Raw genomic sequence first — 23,219 nt, forward strand, 5'->3', positions numbered from 1 at the left:
ACAAAGAAGAAGAAGAAGAAGAAGAAGAAGAATCAGGATCCTCTCAATTTAAGTGTTGAGCGAGAGAGAGCTCAAGCAACCAATCGAACTATACGCATGGTATGGGACCCTCTCAGTCATAACCATTGAGCCATATAGGGACTTCTATAATTCAAAGATTCCAACTATATTTTTGCAATACTGGCATTTGACTCCACTTGAAGCATTTTTGTTAAAAAGAAAGCTCCTCCACCTGGAGCAACTTCTCTACGGTGGCATAAATGATACTTAATTCTTCATCGACTCTTAATTTGTTGAAATTTTTTAGCAGACTCGAATCTCATCTGTTAATTAAACATGTCAAAAATTTAGAACCAAACCTGTCATATTATTAAATAGATAATTTCACCCAATTTATAATGAATGAAAATAAGTGAAATAAGTTAAATGGTTAAGCATTACTATTCTTAGTAATGCACGGAAACTTCTGATAAAAACTTCTAATAATTGATTTGGACCTCCTAGGATCTCTGAAAACAAAGATCCAAGGTTGAAAACCATACCTAACGCACAGGTGCAGATTGTAGATTTTAGGTGAGGTCCATAATTCCCATCTGCACCCCTAGATTGCGATTCGTCGCATACGGTATCCAGATTTTTGCCGCACCCATGTCGCTGAAACTTTACGCATATCTCCAAACTCGCTTAATTCCATGCGAGTGCATGTGGCATTCAGCTTGGGATTTGGATAGGCACAATACTAGGCAAAACAATAAACGAAGTAATGAACCAGAAGAGATGAGGAGACAAATTCGTTCCGTTAGATCCGTGGCCGTACTGTGATCTACGGCCACGATTCCCCGGGCCGCCGCGACGGCGGATGGCCACGCCCCCCACTCCCCCTCAAACTTCGCGAACCCGCCACCCCCTCCCTCTCTCTCCAAGAATCACCCACCAATGGCTTCCCTCCTGCGAGAGGATTAGGGTTACAGTTAAGGTTTTGGTTCCTCCCAATGTCGTCGGAGCTGAAGGATCTCGTCGGGTCCAACGGATCCCTCGACTCCCAGGAGGAGTCCCCCCACGTCGGTGGCGGCGGGGGATCCTCCGGCAAGGCGAAGGACGAGCGGCCGCTCCTGAAGCCGGGATCCGCCGCCTCCGAGGCCGCCAACGCGGCCACTCCCTCGGAGAGACTCGAGGAATTGGAGAAGAAGTACGCGCCGTACGTGCGGAAGGACGCCTATGGGACGATGGGCCGCGGGGAGCTACCTCCGGCGGAGTGGGTGCTCCTCGGGATCGCCCTCGTGACGCTGGTCCCGATCCGGCTCGTGGTCGGGATCTTTCTGGTGGTGTTATATTACCTGATCTGCCGGCTGTGCACGCTTTTCTACGCTCCGAACCGGGAGGATGGAAAGGAAGACTACGCCCACATGGTGGGGTGGAGAAGGGTGGTGGTGGTCCGGACTGGGAGATTCCTCTCCAGGATAATGCTATTCGTGCTCGGCTTTTATTGGATTCGGGAGTCCCATCGGAGTTTCTCCTTCGAGGTATGAATTCAACGATGTCAGATTTTTTCCTCGATTAGTATGTTGTCGTGTTTGATGTCAATTTAATGATGTGAAGATTTCTTAGACTAGTTTCTTGTCTTATTCGGTATTTCTTGAAGAATTATTAACTATAATTTCTCTGCAGAACATCATAAAGTGACTGTTGATTGATCGAGACCCTGAGAGTGGAGAAGTTTACCAGCTTATGTTGATTTAGAGGGTACTTGCTTAAGAAGTACTTGGTTTGCATTCTAGAGGGCAACAATAGATTGCTCCCTTTATCCACGCCACATTTTGAATAATGTTGTAGAAAGTAGTATTAGTAATGGGGAACCACACAAGCTAGACATGCCAAATAAGTAAATTTATAAATTTATAGTGACATTGTAAACTGTATAGGACTAGTGTTGAAATATCATGATGATCTTCATTTCCGAGCTACTTTTGTTGAAAACTTTTCTAGCTTCTTCTGTATCTGTTGCAATTTACAAATGCTGTGCTTGTCTATCATTTCTCCTGGTTTTCTCAAATAAGCAACTTAACCACAATTTACAGAAAAATAATTATTAACGCATGTCAAGCATGCCCTGAAGAGATCAATATAAATTTGCTTTTTTTAATGTTTTTAGCAGAAAGTAGGTTGTATTGCTAGAATTTATTAATGAGCCTCCCTCCTAATACAATGAGTACAAAAAAGAGGAAAGAAAATAAATTCCTCTTCTCCATTTGGGGGTTTCTGAACATAGAACATGTTTCATGAAAATGAAAGGGGATACTTTTTAATTTTAAAGAAGGGGATACGTGTTTTTCAGGGGAAAAAAAATCCATTCTTCAGATTTTATACTGTCATTTTTTACAAAACTAGTCCCATTTCTTTGTTTTTTTTAAGGAAAGTTTTGACAACTAAACAGTCCTTTCAGTTTACTCTTAGAACTAAGTTCTAGCATAATTGCAAGGAGCTTTACTTGTATTATACACTATGAGACATCTTATGGCATTAGAGCCATGGTTATTGAAGTACTTTACATAGATCTTTTTATTTTTTTACCTGAAGAGTGTAGCAAAAGATGACCATCCATATTTATAGATTCTGTTTGAAGCATTGATTTCAATCTTGTCATAGATTTTCTTTTTAATTTTGTTATGAATTTCTCATAAACTTTTGGCCACAACTTCAACCTTTTTATGCTTCCTACTTTATTTAGACTACTATGTAAAGAGAAGGGAAAGGTCCGCTAGCATCTCCTTTCCAAACAAGGATTTTAATGGAGCAATATAATCAGGCACATTGACAATCTTCAATACTGTGAAATGGTAGCAATATATATATATATATATATATATATATATATATATATATATATATATATATATATATATATATATATATTCTGATAAGGAGTATTTGCAGAGTATGATCTTCAGAGATTTCATGAAATTATCTATTATTCATGGGTCTTAAAATGTTTGTTAATTACACTTTTCAATTTTACTCAGGATGAGCACGAGCAGCCTGATGAATCTGAAAGACCAGAGGTTATTGTGTCGAATCACATATCTTATGTGGATATTCTCTATCAGATGTCGTCATGCTTTCCAAGTTTTGTTGCAAAGGTAGGTTGATGCCTTGTCATTTGTATGTTGGCATCATTAAACCCGAAACCATATACATTTTGACTTTATCCTGACGTACTCTCCTATTTTCGCAAAAAAAATCCTGGATTTCGTTTCTGAAGAGGTCAGTGGCTAGGCTTCCCCTCATTGGTATCATCAGGTAGCAACGTATATCATTTGCTTAGATGTTTCTTATAAATTAAAATGCTAGCCTGACCTTAATTTTGTAACTTCACCATTTATGTCGATGGCACCATTATTTCGTATTATTTCACACTATAATATGAACATTCTGTGCTGCATACTTTAGCTCATGAATTAGACTTAAATCTGCTGATTAGGAATAATGGCTTCACTTTTATTTGCAGCAAGTGCCTTGGTTGTGTCTATGTTCAACGAGAGTCGAAATCTTCTAAGGGTGTCTCGGGTACGTTAGCTTTCAAAAATCTTAACAATTTTTACATGCATTTCTTTACTGCAATTCATATTTTTATTCAATGTGTTACACTTGCTGCTCTACTAATTGAACATGCAAGGTGCTTGATTTCTTTTGGCAGTTTGGGCTTTGATTTTCTTATGTCTTTGCAACAATATATGAGCCATTGCGCTTAAATAAAAAAATTAAATTTGGTAAATAAAACACATCAAAGCCTGAGCATGTGATGTTACAGACATGGTGGAGGATTTTACACATTGTTATAGAGTTGCTAATTGTACATGATGTGTCATTATAATGCAGAGCATGTGCATGGTGGAGGATTTTGCCCATATCTTTGCTTTAGTTTTGTCTTAAGATACAGTATACTTGTATACAATTGAAAGAACTTGAGAAATAGGGCTGCAATTGAGAATGCATGAGAGGGTAGTGCCTTATAAAGCACGCACTTGCTAATGAGTAATTTTCTTGAATATTGAGAAATACTAAAAGATTTTTTTTTTTTTTTTTGTCAATGAGCTAAGTAACAATACCAACAAATTGAAGTAACTCCAGATCTTCAAGTTAATGCTTTAATAAACTAAGAAGTTTGGAGCATATCTTCGTCCATCATTAATTATTGGAGTTTTAAAATGCAAAAAATATGTAACTGAATATCTTTTATATAGTTGTAAACTGAGAGGAAATTGATTCTGGTCTTTTTTAGGCCATAGGCCACACATGGCCTGTTTTCCCACTTTTCTAGTAGTCTTATCAGCAAAAAACTGGTGAGTTGCATCTAGCATTTGGTACATTTGCATCTGAATTTAATTTCTATTGCATGCAGGTATTCTGACAGAAAGAATTAAAGAGGCCCATCAAAACAAGCTTTATCCAATGATGATGCTCTTTCCAGGTCAATGTGTGCCATCATTTCTTTATAATCTTCTTCTTTGATTGTTATTTACCAGTTAACTGAGTTTGTCTTCCTGTTTAATGTGCATACTGTTGAACAGTTCTTTGGATCAGTATGTAAAGACAATAAATTATGATATTTTTGGTTGAAAATCATATAATAAAGCTCATTCAATGTTTATATTGTCCAACCTTCTTTCTTTTTATTCCCTAGGTTTTCATTTAAGTGTAAAATGCAGAATTCTTTGGAGATAAAATTCTTAAAGTTCCAAAGTCTCATTATTGCTATACCAATATGTGGGATCACATGTCAATTTTTGTTGAAAAAAAAAATATTGGAATTCTTTGAGAGTTTGAAGGTAGGATATATACATATAAATAACCTTGGTAGTGGGATGCCAGAGTCAGAAAGTGATAAATGACTGAAAGGTTTTGTTGCTAGGAATCTCAGGAAAAAAACCCAATGCATAACAGAATTGGGAAGATTGGACTGTGTAAAGAAAGCAAAAAAAATGCTTACATGAGTTAATGCTTGTGGCGGTTTATACTAGTTACAGTTAATAAAGGTGACGAGGATGTGCTGATATTAGTGTAATTAGGTGAGATTATTGCCTTAGCTGCACTAAGAGTGAACAATTGTACGCCTCACCAAATGATGGTAAGTATATGGATATGAATTATTGTGGTACTCTAGTGGAAACCAAAATCATCATGATTTTGATGATGTGAAAATGTTTCTCTCTGACAAGACTAAGATCAAGAGTGAGGTCATGATTGCTGAGGTATTGTGCCTTGAGAGAAGTTTGTGACTTAGATTGATACTTATGAGTACTATCAAAGTGGAAGACTCTGTTGGCTTTGTGGAATTGGATGGGAATTATAACAATCAGGTCATTAGTACTGTGACAGGCACCAGATCCTAGATGCATGTAAAAGAGCCAAGCAATTTGGAGAAAACATCGATAGAGCTAACAGAATAAAGAATACCACCAGAGAATGTAAGAGTGAGTTGAAATCGTGAAATCAAAAGGGACAGAAGACATTAAATCATTGCTTGAAAAAAGGCTGAGAATTGTGCCAGCCTATTGCCTACATGTTATCGCCAACTGGATGAAGGTACGTTGTCTAGAACGCCTAAATAAAAGAGGTCTTTTTGGCACCAGCTTCCCATGGATCCAAGCGACTATGGGGAACTACTTTGCGCAGAGGTATGCAGATGGAAATGATCTAAATAATATGGAGGTATAGGCCACTTAAGCATTCATGCAATCTAGTGGTTAAATGATAGAATTTTTTAGTAGTCCTGCACGAACTAGTCCGTTACATATAGATAAATCATATGTGCAATGCTAAACTGGTTAGAATTATATCCTCTTAGTTCCTTCGAGCTTTGTTTCAATCTGTTGATTCTTATTATATGCCTTTTCGAAAAATTAAAAATAATTTTCTTTTTCTTTATTCCCTCATGCTCTAACTGGCCTATTTTGCTAAATTCAGAAGGTACAACCACGAATGGCAATTACCTTCTTCCATTCAAGACAGGTGCCTTTCTAGCTAAAGCACCAGTTCTTCCAGTGATTCTAAAGTATCCTTACAATAGATTCAGTCCGGCATGGGACACCATATCTGGGGTGAGAAATCTATGAGCTTTTTATTAGGTTTGAAGTTTGATAAATCCTAAATTTTGTTTTTGATTCCTTAGCTAGTAATACTCAACCAATATATAACTGAGGTTTTCTTTGTTCAACTACAAAGCAATTTTATGTAATTACTGATAACACAAGTTTTTGTTTTCTGAATGTATAATGAGCTAAACCAGGAAGCCAAACATTCACATAATGCTTTTGTATATAACTTGGTGTGGTAAGTAATTGCTAAAATCATTAATGTTTCTGACTTCATTTGGATGATGATAGAATTAATAATGTCTTCAAGTATAGCTTTTTGAGTAGATTTGAAAATAAAGGATATGTTATAATCCCTTAAATAATTTGTTCCAGCACCACTTTGCTTCCAAATTCTCCAAGTCTTCTATTGTGTTCGCTGGCTGTTTGTTGCATATTTCATCTAAATGCATATTGCATTTATTTATAGGTTGTTTTGGGCCCATCTGTATACTTGAAATCATGTGTAATACATGGCAAATTTTCTTTCAATGCAATATATCAAGTATAATTGTTTTTTCTAAAAGATGTTTTAGGTTCTCCCACTCAATAACGTATTTCAGGACCATCACATCCCCATGCTCATAGTTGATCTGTTGCCAATTTCCTTCTTGCTTTATGTGTCCATATCTGAAGTATATTGAACTTTGGGCTTTTCCATTTATTGGATTCTTGACCATTTCTTGATAGAAATCATCAAGCTGTGATTACATCACCGTTCCATGCTAACACTGGCAGATTGACATAGAAGATATCATGGGTAAAAGTAACTTCTCTTAAAAGTATTCATCTTATAATGAGCTGCCATGTAGTTGCTCCAGTTGATTTATATTTGAAACATGCATACATACATATCTAAATTGACCCATTTACAAGATACAAATGTCCGACGATGTAATCTTTTTTAAATGTTCCCGTCTGTTTCTTTTTGGAAACCTAGACACTCAGACACCTTTGTCACATTACTTTGGGAAACCTAGACATTTGTTACCTGTCTCAAGCATTTACTACTGCATATGGAGAAATCATGTAGTCTCACCAACAATAGACCCTCATTAATGATCAAGTTTTCTTTTGTTTAAAAGGTTAATTGCTTCAATTGTTATTGTTTATAAGGAGCCCTGAGATTCAAATATCATTACTGGATTGCTGGACTGCTGTTAGTTAACTTCTCCATGTGTTACTGGTAAGCCATTTGCAATATCGTATTAAAGCTGTGGGGCCAAGCCACTTTAAATTAAATAGTGGAATGGTGATCTTGCACAGTTAAGAACGAAGAGACAGTGGATTGGTGGTCAAAGAGCATAGACTGATGCAGAAGCTTTGTACCTACTGGTTTTTCCCTTCATTGATGCAATCCAAGCTGAAGACGAGCACTGATGACAAGGAAGAGGAAATGTGGGAGCATAAGAGTCTAAAGTTTTGAGTCAATTTTCTGTAATTTTAGTTCAATTTTTGAGTCAATTTTCTGTAATTTTAGTTCAATTTTCAGTTTAGGTCTGATCTTAGGTCTTCACATGGTTACTTTGATTTTTTTAAGTGTCTAGTTGATAGACGGCTCAGATTTGATCTAGCTATGGTCCTTAGGGTTTAGTTTTCTTCTTTCATTTTGCCAACTTAGCAGTCAACTTAAGCACTTAGGTGTAAGAGGAGCCGACTGCTTATTTGGGTCCCACATCAACTTAAAGGAGACTGTATGCTTCCTTTTGGAATCTGTGCGGACTAGGCAGGTCTTTGCCTCTTTTCCCAATCCAATTGTCGACAGCAATGCTTTTATGTTTTACCATTCACCATTGGATATGTTATGAGTACTAGTGTCCATAGGATCAAATTAGGCTTTCCCTGGTTCATCATGAGATGGAATAAGAGTGTAAGAGAATCAGCTTATTTGCAGAGAGTGTATGATATTTCAGCTTTATTGTTTTCTTCTTCCAACTTTTTTGGCTGATTTGCTTTGGCCTGAGGCTGGTTCTACGCCTCTGGAATGTCTTTACGCTCCCATTTGCAAGTTTTTCTGCACTTCTTTCTGTCGACTTCAGATCTGATGTGAAACCAGACCTTAAAAGTAGTATAGGTTGGCCTTTGGAGGGCTGGTTTACATCAGGCTATCATTCTACTCTTACTAGGATAGGTTGACCAACCAATCAGCCAACATCTTATAGCTAGTTAAGTTTTTGAGTCAAAGGAGCATGGTTCTGAAACAGCTTTATATGAAGAGAGTAAGAATTGACTTGCTAATAATTTTTGTGATGAATAGGTGCTTCTTTTATTTTTATTGTCATATGCATGAATTTTTCTGCACTATTCATTCGATGAAAACAACATTAAATAGATGGCTGAGCATTATCTCATTTTACTTGATTTTTTTGTTTATTCTTCTTGTGCTCTCCTATGATATGTCTTTTCAAAAGGTAAATTATTCATTTTTCTGGACAGAGCTGATAACAAATGGTAATTAATTTGTCAAACTGCTGCTTTCATTCACCTCCACACACCCATGCATACACCCCATTCTTCTGTCTCTCCCACTCCCTTTGTGCTGTCTCTCACCTTTGTTTTTTTGCCGAGCTGGAACTTTTGAAGGGAATTATAAATCATTGTGTTAAACTTTCTAACACATTAGTAATCATCTCGTGATTAACCCTTGAGGTTTGCAGGTGCGTCATGTGTTTTTGCTTCTTTGTCAATTTGTCAATCATCTTGAGGTGATCCATTTGCCTGTATATTATCCTTCTGAGCAAGAAATGGAGGACCCCAAACTCTATGCTAATAATGTTCGGAAATTAATGGCTACTGAGGTATGCATGTATTTGATTCTTTCCTTTAGCTTTTTCACTAAGAATGTATAGTTTTGCTGTCATTAAGTATGTAAAGAGGTCATAATGCTCAGTCCTTCTCCAAATGATGGTTTATATATTGGGCCTGCAATTGGGCTGGGTAGGTTTGGAATTTGCATGATCCGGACTTGACCCATTTTATCATCAGTCATGAACACAGCCCATACCTGAGAAAATACTAATCAGAATACTTAGTGTCAGGGCTAGAATGCACTTTTTACACCCATTGGGTTCTTTAGGGCACACAGATCCTGCCACAAGCACTAGATCTAGATCAGGAGGCGAGGTCATTGTAGCTAGTATGGGTCTGTTGCATTGTGCTGGCAATGTCATAGATTGTTTGCCGGGCATTGTGCTAGCTCTGTTAAGGGTGACAATGGAGGGGCAAAATAGACGAAAGAAAGAGGAAAGGGAGAATAAGAGAGGAGATGGATTAGGAGAGATTCGGGAAGAAGGGTAAAGAAGGGGGAATGAAAAGGTATGGATTAGGGTTTTCCCTAAGGTTGATATTTATTAATCATGTTATCATATTTTCATCAAGTGACGAACAATTGTGCTATAGAAAACAGAAAAGAGTAGACTCTAAGAATAAAACAAATGTGGAGGAAGTATGGACTCTGTCAGCATAGCCAAACTTGAGAAGTAGCACAAATCTTTTTCTAAGAAGTGTCACATTTTCCGAAATGCGGCTAGACCGAGGCAATCTAGGTTGGATCAGGTTGGCGAAAGGATTCAGGTCAAAGTTGCCAGTCTTATTCCCCAGAAAATTTGTTGAAATGATGCGACGAAAAGGTTGTCATTTCTTATTTCTTCAAAGCGGCATCTATTGTCTAAACCTTGTTCTTTTAGGTTTTCAAAGGGGTGAAGTATATCTTTTATTATATAGGAAAAATCCATCTTACTGTGCATTATTTGAATGAGCAAATAAATATTCCCAAAGTGATACTAAATGAAACATAGGTATCCTGAACATTTAAAAGATCGACATGATTATTTGTCACTAATATCTTCTTATCCTTAAGATTCCTACCCCTGATGACTATTAGGCCTGAACAAGAATGATCCAGAGGCTAGGGTTCATTTTCTAGAGGCTAGTTAGTAAGATTGTGGAAGATAACAAGCAAACTAATGCCTGACGATTTTTAAAAGCTTAGAGGCTACAACATAGTGTCTGTCTGATGATAGGGTCAAATACTCAGTGGAAGATAACAAGCAAACTCATGCCTAAAGATTTTTAAAAGCTTAGAGGCTACAACATAGTGTCTGTCTGATAATAACGTCAAATACTCATAGCCATCATACTAAATAGATAATTGATCTGTCATTCATTTTGATAGTTAGTAAATTTTGCTTTTGATTTTGGTGGTATAAACGTGACATTTAATATTTTTGTTTCTGATTTCTTTCTCTACTAGTAAACTTTACCTAGTTCCAAATTACTGATGGATACATACAAAACTTTCTTGTCTTTGAGAAATTCGGTGGGAGTGCCACCGTACCAAGTCGAACAGGGAACCTCTCCAAAGAGGAGTGGAATGCCAACCTCCTACAAGAGGGAGATCACAAATGATTAAATATTTATTGGTGGATATGATAAAATGTACAAAAATTAATCCTTCACTTAATGTTTGTGATATCTAATTTGTTGGTCAGTTTCCTGCAGGGCAATTTAATACTCTCAGATATTGGGTTAGCTGAGAAGCGAATCTACCATGCTGCGCTGAATGGTAATAGTCTACCTCGTGTTTTACATCAGAAAGATGACTGAAAAACTATTGACCTCGCTCACAGGATTTGTATAATCAGTTGAGTTGCTTGTTTCCATGCATTATAACTATATCCAGAAGTGCTAGCTGTTTTCCTCGTTTTGTTTCAGAGATGGATGTTGTGCATGCCATCATGCTGTAAAACCCCATTCCCAGGATTTGGGTAGCGCAAATTGTTTGTCTAGAAAGGATGCCCTTTGATGCCATGGGCTCTTTAATATACATGAACCATGTTCCAAAGCTTAAGATTCAGTCTTGTACATTTGGAGACTAATAATTAATAAATTACTTTTAATGTCTCTAATATTTATGAGCCGTCTTCTTGTTCTCATTCCATCATTTTCTTGAGTCTGCATCACTAAAACTAAATCATCTCTTTGGTCTTCCTGCAGGTTTGTTATGTCAAAGCTAATTTGGATTTGCGCCTGTAAATTCTTCATAGATGTTCCTGTAGTTTAAGAAAAAAAAGAATAGAACAGAAAGCAACATATTGGAATGAGTATTTCTTTCTCGCACGAATCAGTATTTTTTCTCACACCCACTTAAGCTCTACACTCCAATATGCTCAAGGAATTTCTAAGAGCAACCGTTCACTTGATTTATATCATTTTCAAACTCTCATCGATAAGGAAATATCTGAATTTTATGTTCATCAGGCAATTTTAGAAAATCCTCAGATAAGTGTGTTAGAAAGAGAAGAAATAGATGCGACATAACTTGTCCCTTGCTAGGTAACCTGTTGACCAATTCATGTTGATGTCACAAGATTTATCATGATGCATACTTTAACAATTATTGACTCATTGGTTCACATTCAATATATTGAAATTATGTTTTTGTAATGTTCTGCCCAAAAACTGTCAAATTGAAGTTGATGTTGATTGTTGGAATCCGTGTCAAGCCATGTTCCAGCAATCCATGTTTGAGCGTTCTATGGGCCTGCTGGACAAGCTTACATGTTGCTGTTAGACAGGCTTAAGATATACAGTGCAAATCTATGGGGGTTTGAATTAATAAGGCCTGTTTGAGGTTGTAAGCAGTCGCAAGGAGGCACTGGAGCATATGGTATCCTTATGCTTTGGAATATATTGGAGCTGATTAGAAGAGTAAACAGGTGTAAAGAAATTCTATACTTCCGACCATGAAGGGCTTAAAGGACCTAAGATGAACACCGAAGATTTTGCATGAGTTTAACTTATAGATCGGGTCATCTAGAATTGAAAGGCTTTCACATATCCGTTAAATGATTTTATGAAACTTTTAAGGTGTGTGGCTATCGAAAGGTCACCCGCAAGTAACTTTGAAACCACAAAAGTGGAAGGTTTAAAATAATAGCCGTTATAATGTCATAATTGTCTTAAATCATGATTTCGAAGGCCTGCATTTATGTCGGACAAGAGTTCTGTATGTGCATCGCAGGAATCCAATTCCCAGGACCGAGAGAGGCTAGGGTTTGGCGATAAAACTAGAGTTTCCTCTCTCGAGGGGAAGATTGCAGCGATCCAGCGTCGCATGGCCAGAAAGCCAACGCGGGGAGCTCCTCGGCCAGGCGAATCCAGGGGATACGGGGAGAGGATCCATAGATAAAGACGAAGGAGAAAAACTAGTGTCTCGATGGAATAGGAGGAGCGAGAGGCGACGCCATTAAGGGCTCGTTTGGTTCGCGGGAAGCATTTTCCTTCCTAGGAATATGATTCCTGGGAAACAAATTCCTAGGAAGAGGATGCCTAGGAAAGTACTTTTGGCATGTTTGGTTGACCATGGGAAAGTGACAAATTTCCAAGGTGCTTATGTTTGGTTGGCCATCCACTTTCCTAGGAAAGTTATATATAATTCCTATTATGCCCTTAATAAAAATTAGGTTTTTAATGCCTCTTTAATGCTTCTTTAATGCTGAAGGGACTTTTTGGAAAAAAGTAAAAATGGAGTGATTCCCGCCTCATGGGAAAGTAACTTTCCCATGAAATGTGGGAATCACATTCCCATGGGAATACAACTTTCCCTTCTCTCTCCTTTGAAAACTCCAACCAAACAAGAGGCATCTCATTACTTTCCCGTTAACCACACTTTCCCCCCTTCTTTTCCCGCAAACCAAACGAGCCCTAATAGAGCTTCCCTGTCGGACTCGTGCTCTCTTCCCCCTCTCTCGTTCTTGGCGGAGTTTCCAGGCCAGGAGGACGGACCAGGATCACTGTTTTGCAGTTTGACGGCGTCTCTCGCCCCTGCAATTATGAGATCATCTCGACCGTCCGATTTGCACATCGAATTTGATTCGGACTTTTCGGTTTGACGACAGCGATCGGCCCAAATTATCGAGCTAATCATATGCATGTTGGCTTTTTTTTTTTTTTTTTTTGCAAAAAAAAAAGGGGGAGGGGGGAGGAAGGGACAAGCCCACCCCCCTCCACTGGGCCTCCGCTCCGTCAGGAGAATGTTCGATGCAGGCAGACAAGTTTTACTCATATCCTCCCCATCCAAAGGTGAGTATATCATATCTGGCACCACCAAAACTACCAGCGGATTAATAAGCGCTCTTAGGCCCCATATCCAAGCAATGTCACTACATTTTAATCGACGCACAGGGCGATTCGAACTTAGAACCATGCAGTTAGAAGACAACGCCCAGCTCTACTGAGCTACCACCTTGGTGGCATGTGCATGTTGGCTTTTGGGCAAAATGATGGTGCATGTTGCCATAGACTATGTTGAAAGAAAATGCTGCAAGATATGATGGCTGTGGGATTCATGGAACAGTAGTGTGGCACAGAACTGAGATGTAGAGGACATTGGCATTCAAATGCACCCTAAGCTAATGTGGTGGAACACATCACAAGTGGTAGGTTGCCGGTCCGTGCAAAGAAAGGGTATCACATTTTTTTGAGGGGTTTGTTCTGATGATAAATGATGCCTATCCACATAATATGTAATGATGTTCGTGATATAGTTAAATATCAGAGGCTAATTCTAGATGTTGGATACCAAATTGAAGCACGACGGAGCAAGCTTTGATACTAATTGATGCGGGACAAAGTTGGTTTTGATACTGAATTGATGTAGGACAGAAGGAGGGAAGAGAAGAGAAGAAGAGAAGGTAGAGGGTAACTCTATTTTGTATTCTCCAATTTCAATAATGCGAATTGTGCTCTCAACTACCATTGCAATAAACAATCCAAAATCTTAATAAGAGTCGGCAAAAAAAAAAAAAATAGCACAGCTTTCATAAAATTCTAATTTAAGAGTCTACAAAATTTTAGTAATAGAGTCCCATAAAAATAAAATTTTTTAATTCTTAAATAAAATTAAAGTTTCCTAACTTCTATATTTGTGTTTAATAGAAGTGTGCCTAGGTTTCTCATGATTCTCCATTATACTCGCCTGGTTGAAAAGAACCGGAAAGGCTGCAGCGTTTGCGGTCATGAATCGGTAAAAAAAAAGGGAACAAAATATTTTTTTGTTGTTGTTTCTTTTCTGGCTTAGTAGGTGGATTGAATTTCGAGATGGTGTTGTGGGCGGAGGGTGTGGATCTTGAGGTTGTGATGGAGTGTGGAATGATAGTGGAGATGGTGCTACAAGGATGCTATGGCAATGGCGATGGATTGAGGTTTGCTCTAATACCAAGTAGATGCAGGACAACAAGCTCTAATACCAACCTACGTAGGACAGGAAGCTCTGATACCAACTGAAGCAGGATAAAGTTAACTCTACAGAGCACATTCCAGACAACCCAATTTATACCCGTTTAAAGCTACATAAAAAATAAGTTCCAAATACAATAAAAGTCAAATGTCAAGCCTTACAACTTGCTAAAGTTTTATCTTAAATCTGTCCTAGAAAAGTGATATATTTTATTTTGATTTTTTAAAACAAATTGTTATTACATCAATGCCTATTACTGTTTCTTTATTAAATTGTTTGGTGTACAGGTTCATTTAATGAGTGGCAAAAGTATTGACATCCTATCTGAATATCAAATTAGGAAGTTCATGTTGAAGCTAATTTGTGATTCACATAACTTTCGTAGCATCAGAAACCCCTAAAGACATTTTATGGTTCCATTTTACTCTGATCCAATTCATCTTTCATAGTCTTGGAATGTTAAACAAAACCAACCCATCTCAACTATGGATGGCGAAGAAAAAACTGACGGGTAGACAGATCATTATTATGTTTAACAAACTAGGCGAGATGCATTACACATAAAGGTAGAGCAGGAAGAACTAATAAGTTACCCACTATAGCAATGGCATAACAATTTTAGAGGACAGTTTATAGCAAATCATATGCTTCACCGCTTATCCTAAAATGTACCTTGAAGATGAACATGGCTCATGTTAATTCAGAACATGAAAGCTACACATGGTTCATTTCATGTTAATCACTCACTTCCTTCTCATACCCACAAATTACCTTTCAGTAAAAAATAAAAAGTAACCCCCTTCACCTTATTTTATACTTGCTAAAATATCCCAGACAAGTAATAAGTTGCATATGACGTAGAAAGAGTTCCATATCTCACTCATATATGGAAAAAAATCTTTTGAACAGATGTAAGGCTGCGGTAACACATCTTAATTATAAATTTGGGAGAATAAAGAAAGGTAACGTGAGATTGCATCCTAATTTGGGAAAAAATGAATACATATACGTACAACAATGACCGAACTAACTGCCATCATTTTATATATCGGCCAGACATCCTACAGGAATCCCAAATCATCTCCATTCAAACCTTCAGTTCCCATCATTGGGCAGTCATTAGCATCATGTCCAAATTGCCCACAGTAAGGTGCTGGATAACGCCTCCTTTTCCTCGACATCTCCACCCCATCTCTTGTTTGTCTTTCTTTTAGCTTGCCCAAAGTATAAGATACATGAGTACGTCCAGCAGCAAAGCTATGGATGATGCCATCAGTCTCCTCTACTTCTGGTATAATCAGTGACTCAGAAGGGCTCTCATAAGCAATGTCGCTCATACCATGTGTAGACAGAGGAAATTCTCTGATGCGAGATAACACCATGGCTACTTGTTCTGAAGCAACCTCAAGTCGCTCCTCTGACTCGACAGATTCTGCCATAAGAGCAGACACCATAGCTTGCAACAAATGAACACGTTCAGCATGTTCCCTTGGAGCAGTCCTAGAGCACTTTGTCAGAGGTGAGTTGATGCAGCGCCATCGAATAGGTAGGTAATCATCTGGAATATGAAAGCAATTATTCGTTGACAGAATACGAAGAATGTGTCTACAAAGGATTCCTGTAAACTCAAAATGATGACAACTACAGCTTATGAGCTCTTCCTGAGGTGCCCAAATTACTTTGCACCCTCCATCCATCTGTGTATGGTGTCTCACAAGAAAGCTTCCATCTTCTAGTGGAAATGATGCATACTGTGGAGCTAATACAAGCTCCTCCTGGAGCTTGCAAAAGGCATAAGGGGTAAGAACAGTAGCTGCATGGGACTCTATAGGGGACCCTGTTTTGAGACGTATCTTATGGAGCTTTCTTTGTGATTTCTGTTTTGGTCCTATCTGATCTTTAAAATCGAGAATAGCTGCCACCTGCAGATAAATCAAATCAAGGATCAGATAGGTGACAAATAATAACACGAAGTAAAAGATAATAACTACACACTTGCTCTACAAAATTATCAGGCTGAGACTGGGCACTAAGAAACTGTTGGGTGAAAGCACTTATTGACTCTGAATATACTGCTGAAGTAATTCCTGCAAAGAAGTAACATCTCAAGTACGGCAATGCCCAAAATGTCCTCAATGCATATAAACTGGCAATATGCTTGTTTGTATGAAGTGCATAAGCATTAACCATTTTCCTCCATTCAACTTCAAATTCCTCTACTACCTGCATATTGTAAAGACGGTGGAATTCAGCCTTCCAATTATCATACCGTGACCCAAGAAGTACCGAAAACCAATCAGAGAATTTTGCAATGATGCGCCAAATGCAGAAGGCATGTTTTGTATTTGGCATTTCAACAGAGGTTGCCTCTTTAAGCCACATGTTTTGGTCTGTTAAAATTGTTTGTGGAGCCTTTCCTCTTGTGAAACCCAAAAATGACTGTGTAAAATTAAACAGAATGTTAGGGTAGCAATCATTGAATATTTCACAGAGATATATTAAATTAAGTGTTTTGAGTATTGGATTGTTCCAGCAGGTATGGGGCATACCATACCATACCAGTATAGAAACAATAACTAGTACACCCCCCATACTGAGTGTTGGTGCCAATGGGCGTACAGTACTGACACTCAGTATGCAATGTACCTGTTGGGTATCAGCAAGGTTACCAAAACTGGTACCCAAAACCTAGTTAGTTTCATACCTTCAAAGCCCAAGAAAATGATTGAATATTTTCATCTCGTAGAAGAACGCATCCAAAAAAACAATTCATTCCATGATTATCCACTCCAATCCAGACTCCTAATAGCATATCGTAAGCATCCAAACGGTGAGTTGTGTCAAAAACCACTGCATCTCCAAAAGCTTCATATAACTGAACCGATGAAGCATATGACCAAGAAATATGTTCCAACCTGTTACATCCATCTATCTTAAATTCGTACTTGAAGTTGGGATCTTCATCTTTGATTTTCTTGCACATTGTAAGAAGGTCGATTGCATCATGATCCCGATCCAAATTTTTAAAAGATTGTAGCAAGTTCCTTACATCTATTTCTGTAAATTGTAGACAACCAAGTTTCACACCTTTCTCAAGCTCCGTTAGTCTCAACATTTGCCGTACAGATATTCCTGCTTTAGAAAACATGCAAATGCGGCTCTTATCATCTGCTGATATAGTACAATAGGCAGGAAAGTGATGCACTTGGTTTGATTTCAAGAATTCATGGTTGTGGACATTACTAAAGCCAGTGACACACCATTCAGGGACATCAAAATCTGCCCTTTTAACTATTCTCATGTATGCCTGGCACCCACAACGTGATGATTTTCGATTTCTCTGCAGCTTGCTGTCATCCAATTGCTTTTCCTGAGGCAATCCACCACGATGACAGGTGAAATCCCTTCTGGTGATTCCTCGACCAACCCCATCTTTTCCTCTAGTGCGATGACGCCTAATCGAGAAGCCACATTGCTTTGCAAAGCTGCAATAAAATTCATAAGCAGCATCTTGGGAAACAAATCTTTGGCCAATGAAAGGGACAAGATTTACAGAAGTTTGTTTTGTTAGAACTGTGCCTTCAGGCAATTCATCTATGGAGTCGACAACTTCAGGAGATAAGTCAGTGCTGATATCAGGAGCATCTTCATGATTTTCTGATGTTTTGTCCATAATAGATAGACTTGAGCTCAAATTTGGTGCCTGATTTAAACACACATTCTTCATTTTAGTTAAGTTTAAATTCAAGCCTACAATAATAGCATAATATAAAAAATTATAGCTAAAAAGTAGAAATGTGCCATGTAAAGGAATTTGTAAAGCACGGAAAACAGCACGAAATAAACTTCTCAGTGGATCTATTTTATATGTGAAGATAGAACAAAGAAAAGCTAGATAGTATATGAACAACAATAAGGGGGAGGCGCGCGCGCACACATGTATGTATGTATATGCATGTATGTACGTACGTACGTATGTAGATAGGTATATGAATATATATGTACATGTATATGTATATGTATATGAATATGTATATGTATATGTACATTGGTTACGCAAAACCATAAAAATGTAACTTCCAACTAACAGATATGCTCTGTTAGCAGAAAATGGCTTACCAAATTGTAAACAGTATAATCATACTCTTGAGGGCAAACTACTAGTTAGCAGTGGTAACAATTTTCTGGCCTTTGCATGCAGATTCATTGCCATCATTGCTGCGTGAACTATAAATTGTAAACCATTCAAGAAAACTAAACACACAACGTGCAACAATATGTTACATAGAGTGTTTGAGATGACTGCCACCTTCACAATGTCTAAGATTACATATTAAGACACTCCTATTCTAGACATAACAATAATAACCAGATGGTCTTGTTCTATTATGTAGGATCTACTTCATAAGGGATACTTCATCTTATGCATATAACTTTATACCTTCAAAAGCCCTCAACACCAAGGTTTTAAACGGCTTGTACCGAGGCCTGTACTGCTTTCCAATTGGAATAGTATGGTACCATACAGTACCAGCACTGATGATATGTACCAAAATTGACAGGTTAAAAAAAAGAAAAACTATTGGTATGCACCAGTACAGACCTCTACAGCCATTACGTACTGGTCCATAGGGTTTCGGCATCTCAGCACCAATGATGGTTTCACATCAGAACAATGCAGAATCTGTCATACCATCCAATTCCAATGGTTTTTTAATCCAAGCAATACATTGCTGACATCCATGTAATTAGTTTAAGATCCTCCTCTCCTTGAACCTTATTATCAGTGCGAATCCAAGTCTTACCTTGTTGGGTCTCCTCATAAGCACAAAAAATCATGATCTAAAGAATTCTTATCGGAAGATTTCAAATAAAAACATATGATAGTATCACCCTCTCTGATGAAGAGCACATCTACCATTGTACCAATGTTGTATAAATATGTGCTGTATTCATGATCAAGCCAGAAGGAAGTTAGCACTATTATAGACCGTGTAAGCTAGTATGGTGCCTAAACCTAGAAAGATATACTAAGATGTGGAACCATAGAATTCTTACGTATTTGATCTAGAAAGTTTTTTCATGTTTTACCCAAGAAACATCTAAAAGATGACTATTATAAAACTACACATTATTTACCTCCTGATTAACATTTAGAGATTCACTCTTTGCCCCATGGTGTGAATTAATTAGTACAACCATAGGTGATAACTCCTACATCCTCTTGGTTGTGAAGACTCCATTATAATTATCCACCTTTACATTTATTGTCTGGCTTGGTTCAACTTTATTGCAATTATTACTTTACTTTCCCACAAACACGATAAATCACTTTCATGTTTTCATATCCATTCTTCAAACCAGCCTCTAAAATGGTTTTCTAAACCTGCTGGTGCCCAATTAAATTCCAAATATAAGATGTATTTACCCTGTCCAGTATATGAGAAACCATATAAATCCAGCTTCTGCTTAACACTAGAATTCCTACCTTGACCCATGATCTTCCATCCCAGTACAGCACTCTTGCATCTTGAATGCTCACCAGCCACACGAACAGCATGTTCTCAAACCACTAATCACTATGCATGTGATAAATAGAAATACATATGTACGTATGCACATACATTGTACCTATATAAAGAGATACATATCAAGTTATATTTTGGAACTAGTTACTTTTACTGCAATCTCCATTAGTCACTACAAGTTATGAATTTATCAACATACGCTCATTGTAAGACACCACGATCATTGTCTTATCATCATTTGCAGAGTAAAAGAAGAGCAACAGTTCTCTGATAATACATAAAGTTATTGCTCTTACAGCTCTCAACAAACATAAGGCGCCCTTATGGTGTTACCTCAAGTCCAGCATTGTCATAACATCTTCTTCTCTCTGGATCAGACAGAATGCTATAAGAATAAGAAACCTCCTTAAAATGCTCAGAAGCTTCAGGATTGTCTACATTTTTGTCAGGATGGTACCTGTTTGATCACTCAAGATAAGAATTTGGAAAACACACTGAAATCTCAACTGAAAGAATAATTTAGTATAAAGAGAAAGAACTAACACATCATTTTTTTTGGACTTGCAGAAGGCAAATGACCTTAAAGGAAAACAAATGTTCAGTAAAGCAATATATGAAAGTTATTAAGGATATGTATGTGGAACAGTGGAAGCAAGTATTTAGAGCAAGAGAAGTAAGATTTTCATGTCTCAATGCTGCTATAGGAAGGCTGACCATAGGATTATACCTTTTTACACTAGTCATACATGAAGTAGTGGCTGATAATTACAAGTATTGACACTGTATTTTATTTGGTGTTGGACATAGAATTGAAAATAAGGCCTCAAACAAAATTAGCAACCCAAGCAAACGACTTTGGTATAAATTCAAATGTTGAGATGGATATGCAGTAAGCTAGGAAAGGTAGAGTGAGGAATAAGTATATTAGAGGAAATGGAGGAATGACACTGGAATAGTATAATATAACTGATTTAGTGATATAGGCATGTTAAAGTAAAATTTGAGGATGATAATTAAGAGAGGTGTTTGAAATTAAGGTTTTAAATACCATGGAACGAGGAATGGCAGCCCAGTCCATTTCCCAGTTAGTCCTGTCCTGACACACAGGACTATGGTATCCCACCGATATTTAGAACTATGTTCAAGGGTGCGTTGTTTCAATATGCCTTTGGAACCATGGAGTTGCAGTTTGAGGATCAGGCCAGAAAAACATGTCTATTGTCCCATTAGCGCAGTTTGTGCGCCCTAATTGCATTATATAGAATAGGTATTTAGATAAACAACTGATACTTATCTGCTCTATTGTTATAACAGCCATTATATAATAACAAGAACAGCTGTTAGTGAACCTTTTGCTATTGATCTCATCAGATGAAAGTATTATTATCAAATTCAAATATCCATGTCAATTCAAAAAAAAAGAGTAACCCATATTGCAAACGTGCACATAATCAGACAAGTCCGTTGTTATAGTCTGTTATTTCCCGTTATAATGGCTACTAGAACCATTCTAACCGCCACTATTATATTCCACAACAATCCAATCAAAGACCAGGCCCGGCAAATAGTGGTCGTTATTTCAGTTATAACAGTAAACAAAATAGTTTTGCGTGGGGACCATTATGACATGATAACAACGTTACTTGGATAGTGTCGTGCCTACCTCGGCCAGAAATTTTCTGATTCTTAGATATCTCGAGTCTCTACCTAAGAGAATGAAAACAGATCAATTTATGTACCAAACCAAAAAAAAAAAAAGAGAAAAAACTCGATTTGCACTTGAGAAAACTGCATAAAAAGAGCTATTTTTATCAAAGTAAAAGGATTATACATTAAAAAAAACCCAGAAAAGCACAAATTTATAAGAGAAAATGGTGGTGTTCTTTAATCGAATTACCTGAAAGCTAACTTCCTGTAAGCAACCTTGATCTCAAGGCTTGAGCAGAATCTAGAGACCCCCAACACCTCGTACGGGTCTCTATGAATCGCCGGCCGCGACGGGTTCTCCATTCCCGCCAAATCTCAGCTCAAATCACTCCAATCCCAATTTAAAAAAAATAAAGAAACCCTAACCCTATAATCTCCGTGCAAAATAGGAATAATTTACAATAAATTAGAGAAAAGGAGGAGAAAGAGGAAGAAAGAAAGAATGGGACACGGGAAGATCGCATCCATGGCGAGGTTTGCGGATCTATCGTGCGCCGCCGGGATGGACGGGACTATCGAGCGCCTAGGGATTCGTCGACGTCGGATCACGGGCTCGTGAGAATTCTCTCCCTCGAATGGCGGCTCGTGGGGGAAGCGCTGATCTGCGCTTACAGGGTTCACTGAAGCGACGGGCCACGCGCGGGAAGGGGGCGGAGCGCCGCCCACGCCCAGCGCAGGTTAGAGGAGACCATAGGGGATCGTCGGAGGTTTCTGCTTTGGAACCCCGCATCCACGGACGGGATCTAGCGTGCGCCGTGTGGAGCTTGCCGAGTGGGAAGTTATTTTCTTGCCCAATTCATGGTTGGCAAAAGAAATGATGATGGATGGCTGTGATCCATGATTGAAGGCATTCATTGATGACAATATGAATTGATAAGTATACTCTTATTTTTTTATTGTATCAAGGTTGGGTCTTAATATAAGGTGAACCTACTAATAAAAACTCGCTATATAGTCATGAGCTTATCATTCAAAACTTGTCATGTGGTCTACTCAAAAGATATGTGGAAAGTTCTTTGCATCTTAAACTCTTTCTGAAGCTAACAGCAATTGCTAATTGTTTTGTGATAAACATAGTATTTGAGTAAATCACATACCAAGAAAGGCATGCGAGAATTATGGACGAGATATGCAGTTTGTTGCCCTATTAGTGAGTGTATAGCTTCAAACCACTTAGTGAGGCTCTTTAAATAAATCTCTTTCGACTCTTTTAAGTTGTTTCTTCGCCCCTCTCAGGCCTCCTTCTGTTCTCTGAAAGTTATATCTGACTTAGGCATTAAAAGATTTCCGAGGGATTGTAATGGACAGAGCCCTCCGTCATGTAGCCGAGATCATCAACACTACCAGGGCGACTTCACCTAGGAGGGCAAGTGATATCTAGGGTTCCTACACCGCTGTCATAACGCCCAAAGTTACTTTTGTTACTTGGGAGCCCCCACATCCTAGCCATCTTAAGATGAACTTGGTAGTGTATCGGCAGGAGGAGACAGAAGAGAGATGGATTTTGTGATCTGGGATCACAACTCCAGATTGATTGCTGCAAGAAGGCGGTGCACTTGTGACATGACTGTTATAGAAGCGAAGCTGAGGGCAGCATGAGAAGGTATCGCCTAT

The 23,219-nt window shown here is 38.1% G+C and overlaps 2 protein-coding genes across 20 annotated transcripts; one reads left to right on the forward strand and one right to left on the reverse strand.

Moving 5' to 3' along the window:
* Positions 1-694: 694 nt before the first annotated feature.
* LOC103711238 (lysophospholipid acyltransferase LPEAT1-like) lies at positions 695-11,274 on the forward strand. Of its 10 annotated transcripts, XR_005507831.2 has the most exons (10): positions 697-1,523; positions 3,021-3,137; positions 3,260-3,297; positions 3,506-3,564; positions 4,400-4,468; positions 5,965-6,052; positions 6,822-6,891; positions 8,789-8,929; positions 10,632-10,773; positions 11,127-11,249. XR_005507831.2 is itself a non-coding variant. In XM_039117899.2 (9 exons), exons 1-9 carry the CDS (start codon positions 993-995, stop codon positions 11,144-11,146), a joined length of 1,173 nt encoding a protein of 390 aa, XP_038973827.1. In that variant the 5' UTR covers positions 695-992; the 3' UTR covers positions 11,147-11,274. The 10 variants fall into 10 exon arrangements, 7 of the variants coding, with proteins under 7 accessions (XP_038973827.1, XP_038973825.1, XP_038973832.1 ...); XM_039117899.2 differs by lacking the exon at positions 6,822-6,891 and having other exon boundaries at positions 695-1,523; positions 5,965-6,098; positions 10,632-10,695; positions 11,127-11,274; XM_039117897.2 differs by lacking the exon at positions 6,822-6,891 and having other exon boundaries at positions 5,965-6,098.
* Positions 11,275-15,223: 3,949 nt separating this feature from the next.
* On the reverse strand, positions 15,224-22,386 carry LOC103711237 (protein FAR1-RELATED SEQUENCE 11-like). 10 transcript variants are annotated; one of them, XM_026806301.4, is made up of 6 exons: positions 21,796-22,360; positions 21,562-21,605; positions 20,232-20,355; positions 17,075-18,073; positions 16,366-16,809; positions 15,224-16,292 (listed from the first exon to the last, which is right to left on the reverse strand). In XM_026806301.4, the coding sequence occupies exons 4-6, from the start codon at positions 18,041-18,043 to the stop codon at positions 15,432-15,434; spliced, it is 2,274 nt and encodes a 757-aa protein (XP_026662102.1). In that variant the 5' UTR covers positions 18,044-18,073; positions 20,232-20,355; positions 21,562-21,605; positions 21,796-22,360; the 3' UTR covers positions 15,224-15,431. The 10 variants fall into 10 exon arrangements, with proteins under 10 accessions (XP_026662102.1, XP_038973823.1, XP_088569239.1 ...); XM_039117895.3 differs by having other exon boundaries at positions 20,195-20,355; positions 21,796-22,355; XM_088713113.2 differs by lacking the exon at positions 21,562-21,605 and having other exon boundaries at positions 16,366-16,593; positions 21,796-22,386.
* Between the last annotated feature and the right edge of the window lie 833 nt (positions 22,387-23,219).

The sequence above is a fragment of the Phoenix dactylifera genome, chromosome 17 (assembly GCF_051530095.1).
Source record: "Phoenix dactylifera cultivar Ajwa chromosome 17, Ajwa_hap1_PhDact_Kaust_v1.1, whole genome shotgun sequence".
Taxonomy (NCBI): Eukaryota; Viridiplantae; Streptophyta; class Magnoliopsida; order Arecales; family Arecaceae; genus Phoenix; species Phoenix dactylifera.

Bases quoted from the DNA above. Each gene is read 5' to 3' on its own strand.
- LOC103711237 (XM_008797306.6), bottom strand. From the start codon at position 21,908: ATGGAGAACCCGTCGCGGCCGGCGATTCATAGAGACCCGTACGAGGTG. The intron at 18,074-20,231 runs GTAACACCATAA...TGTTTAAATCAG, and splicing joins ATGACAATGCTGGACTTGAG to GCACCAAATTTGAGCTCAAG. The intron at 16,293-16,365 runs GTGTGTAGTTAT...ATTTATCTGCAG, and splicing joins CTGATAATTTTGTAGAGCAA to GTGGCAGCTATTCTCGATTT.
- LOC103711238 (XM_039117897.2), top strand. From the start codon at position 993: ATGTCGTCGGAGCTGAAGGATCTCGTCGGGTCCAACGGATCCCTCGAC. The intron at 3,565-4,399 runs GTACGTTAGCTT...TATTGCATGCAG, and splicing joins ATCTTCTAAGGGTGTCTCGG to GTATTCTGACAGAAAGAATT. The intron at 6,099-8,788 runs GTGAGAAATCTA...TGAGGTTTGCAG, and splicing joins CATGGGACACCATATCTGGG to GTGCGTCATGTGTTTTTGCT.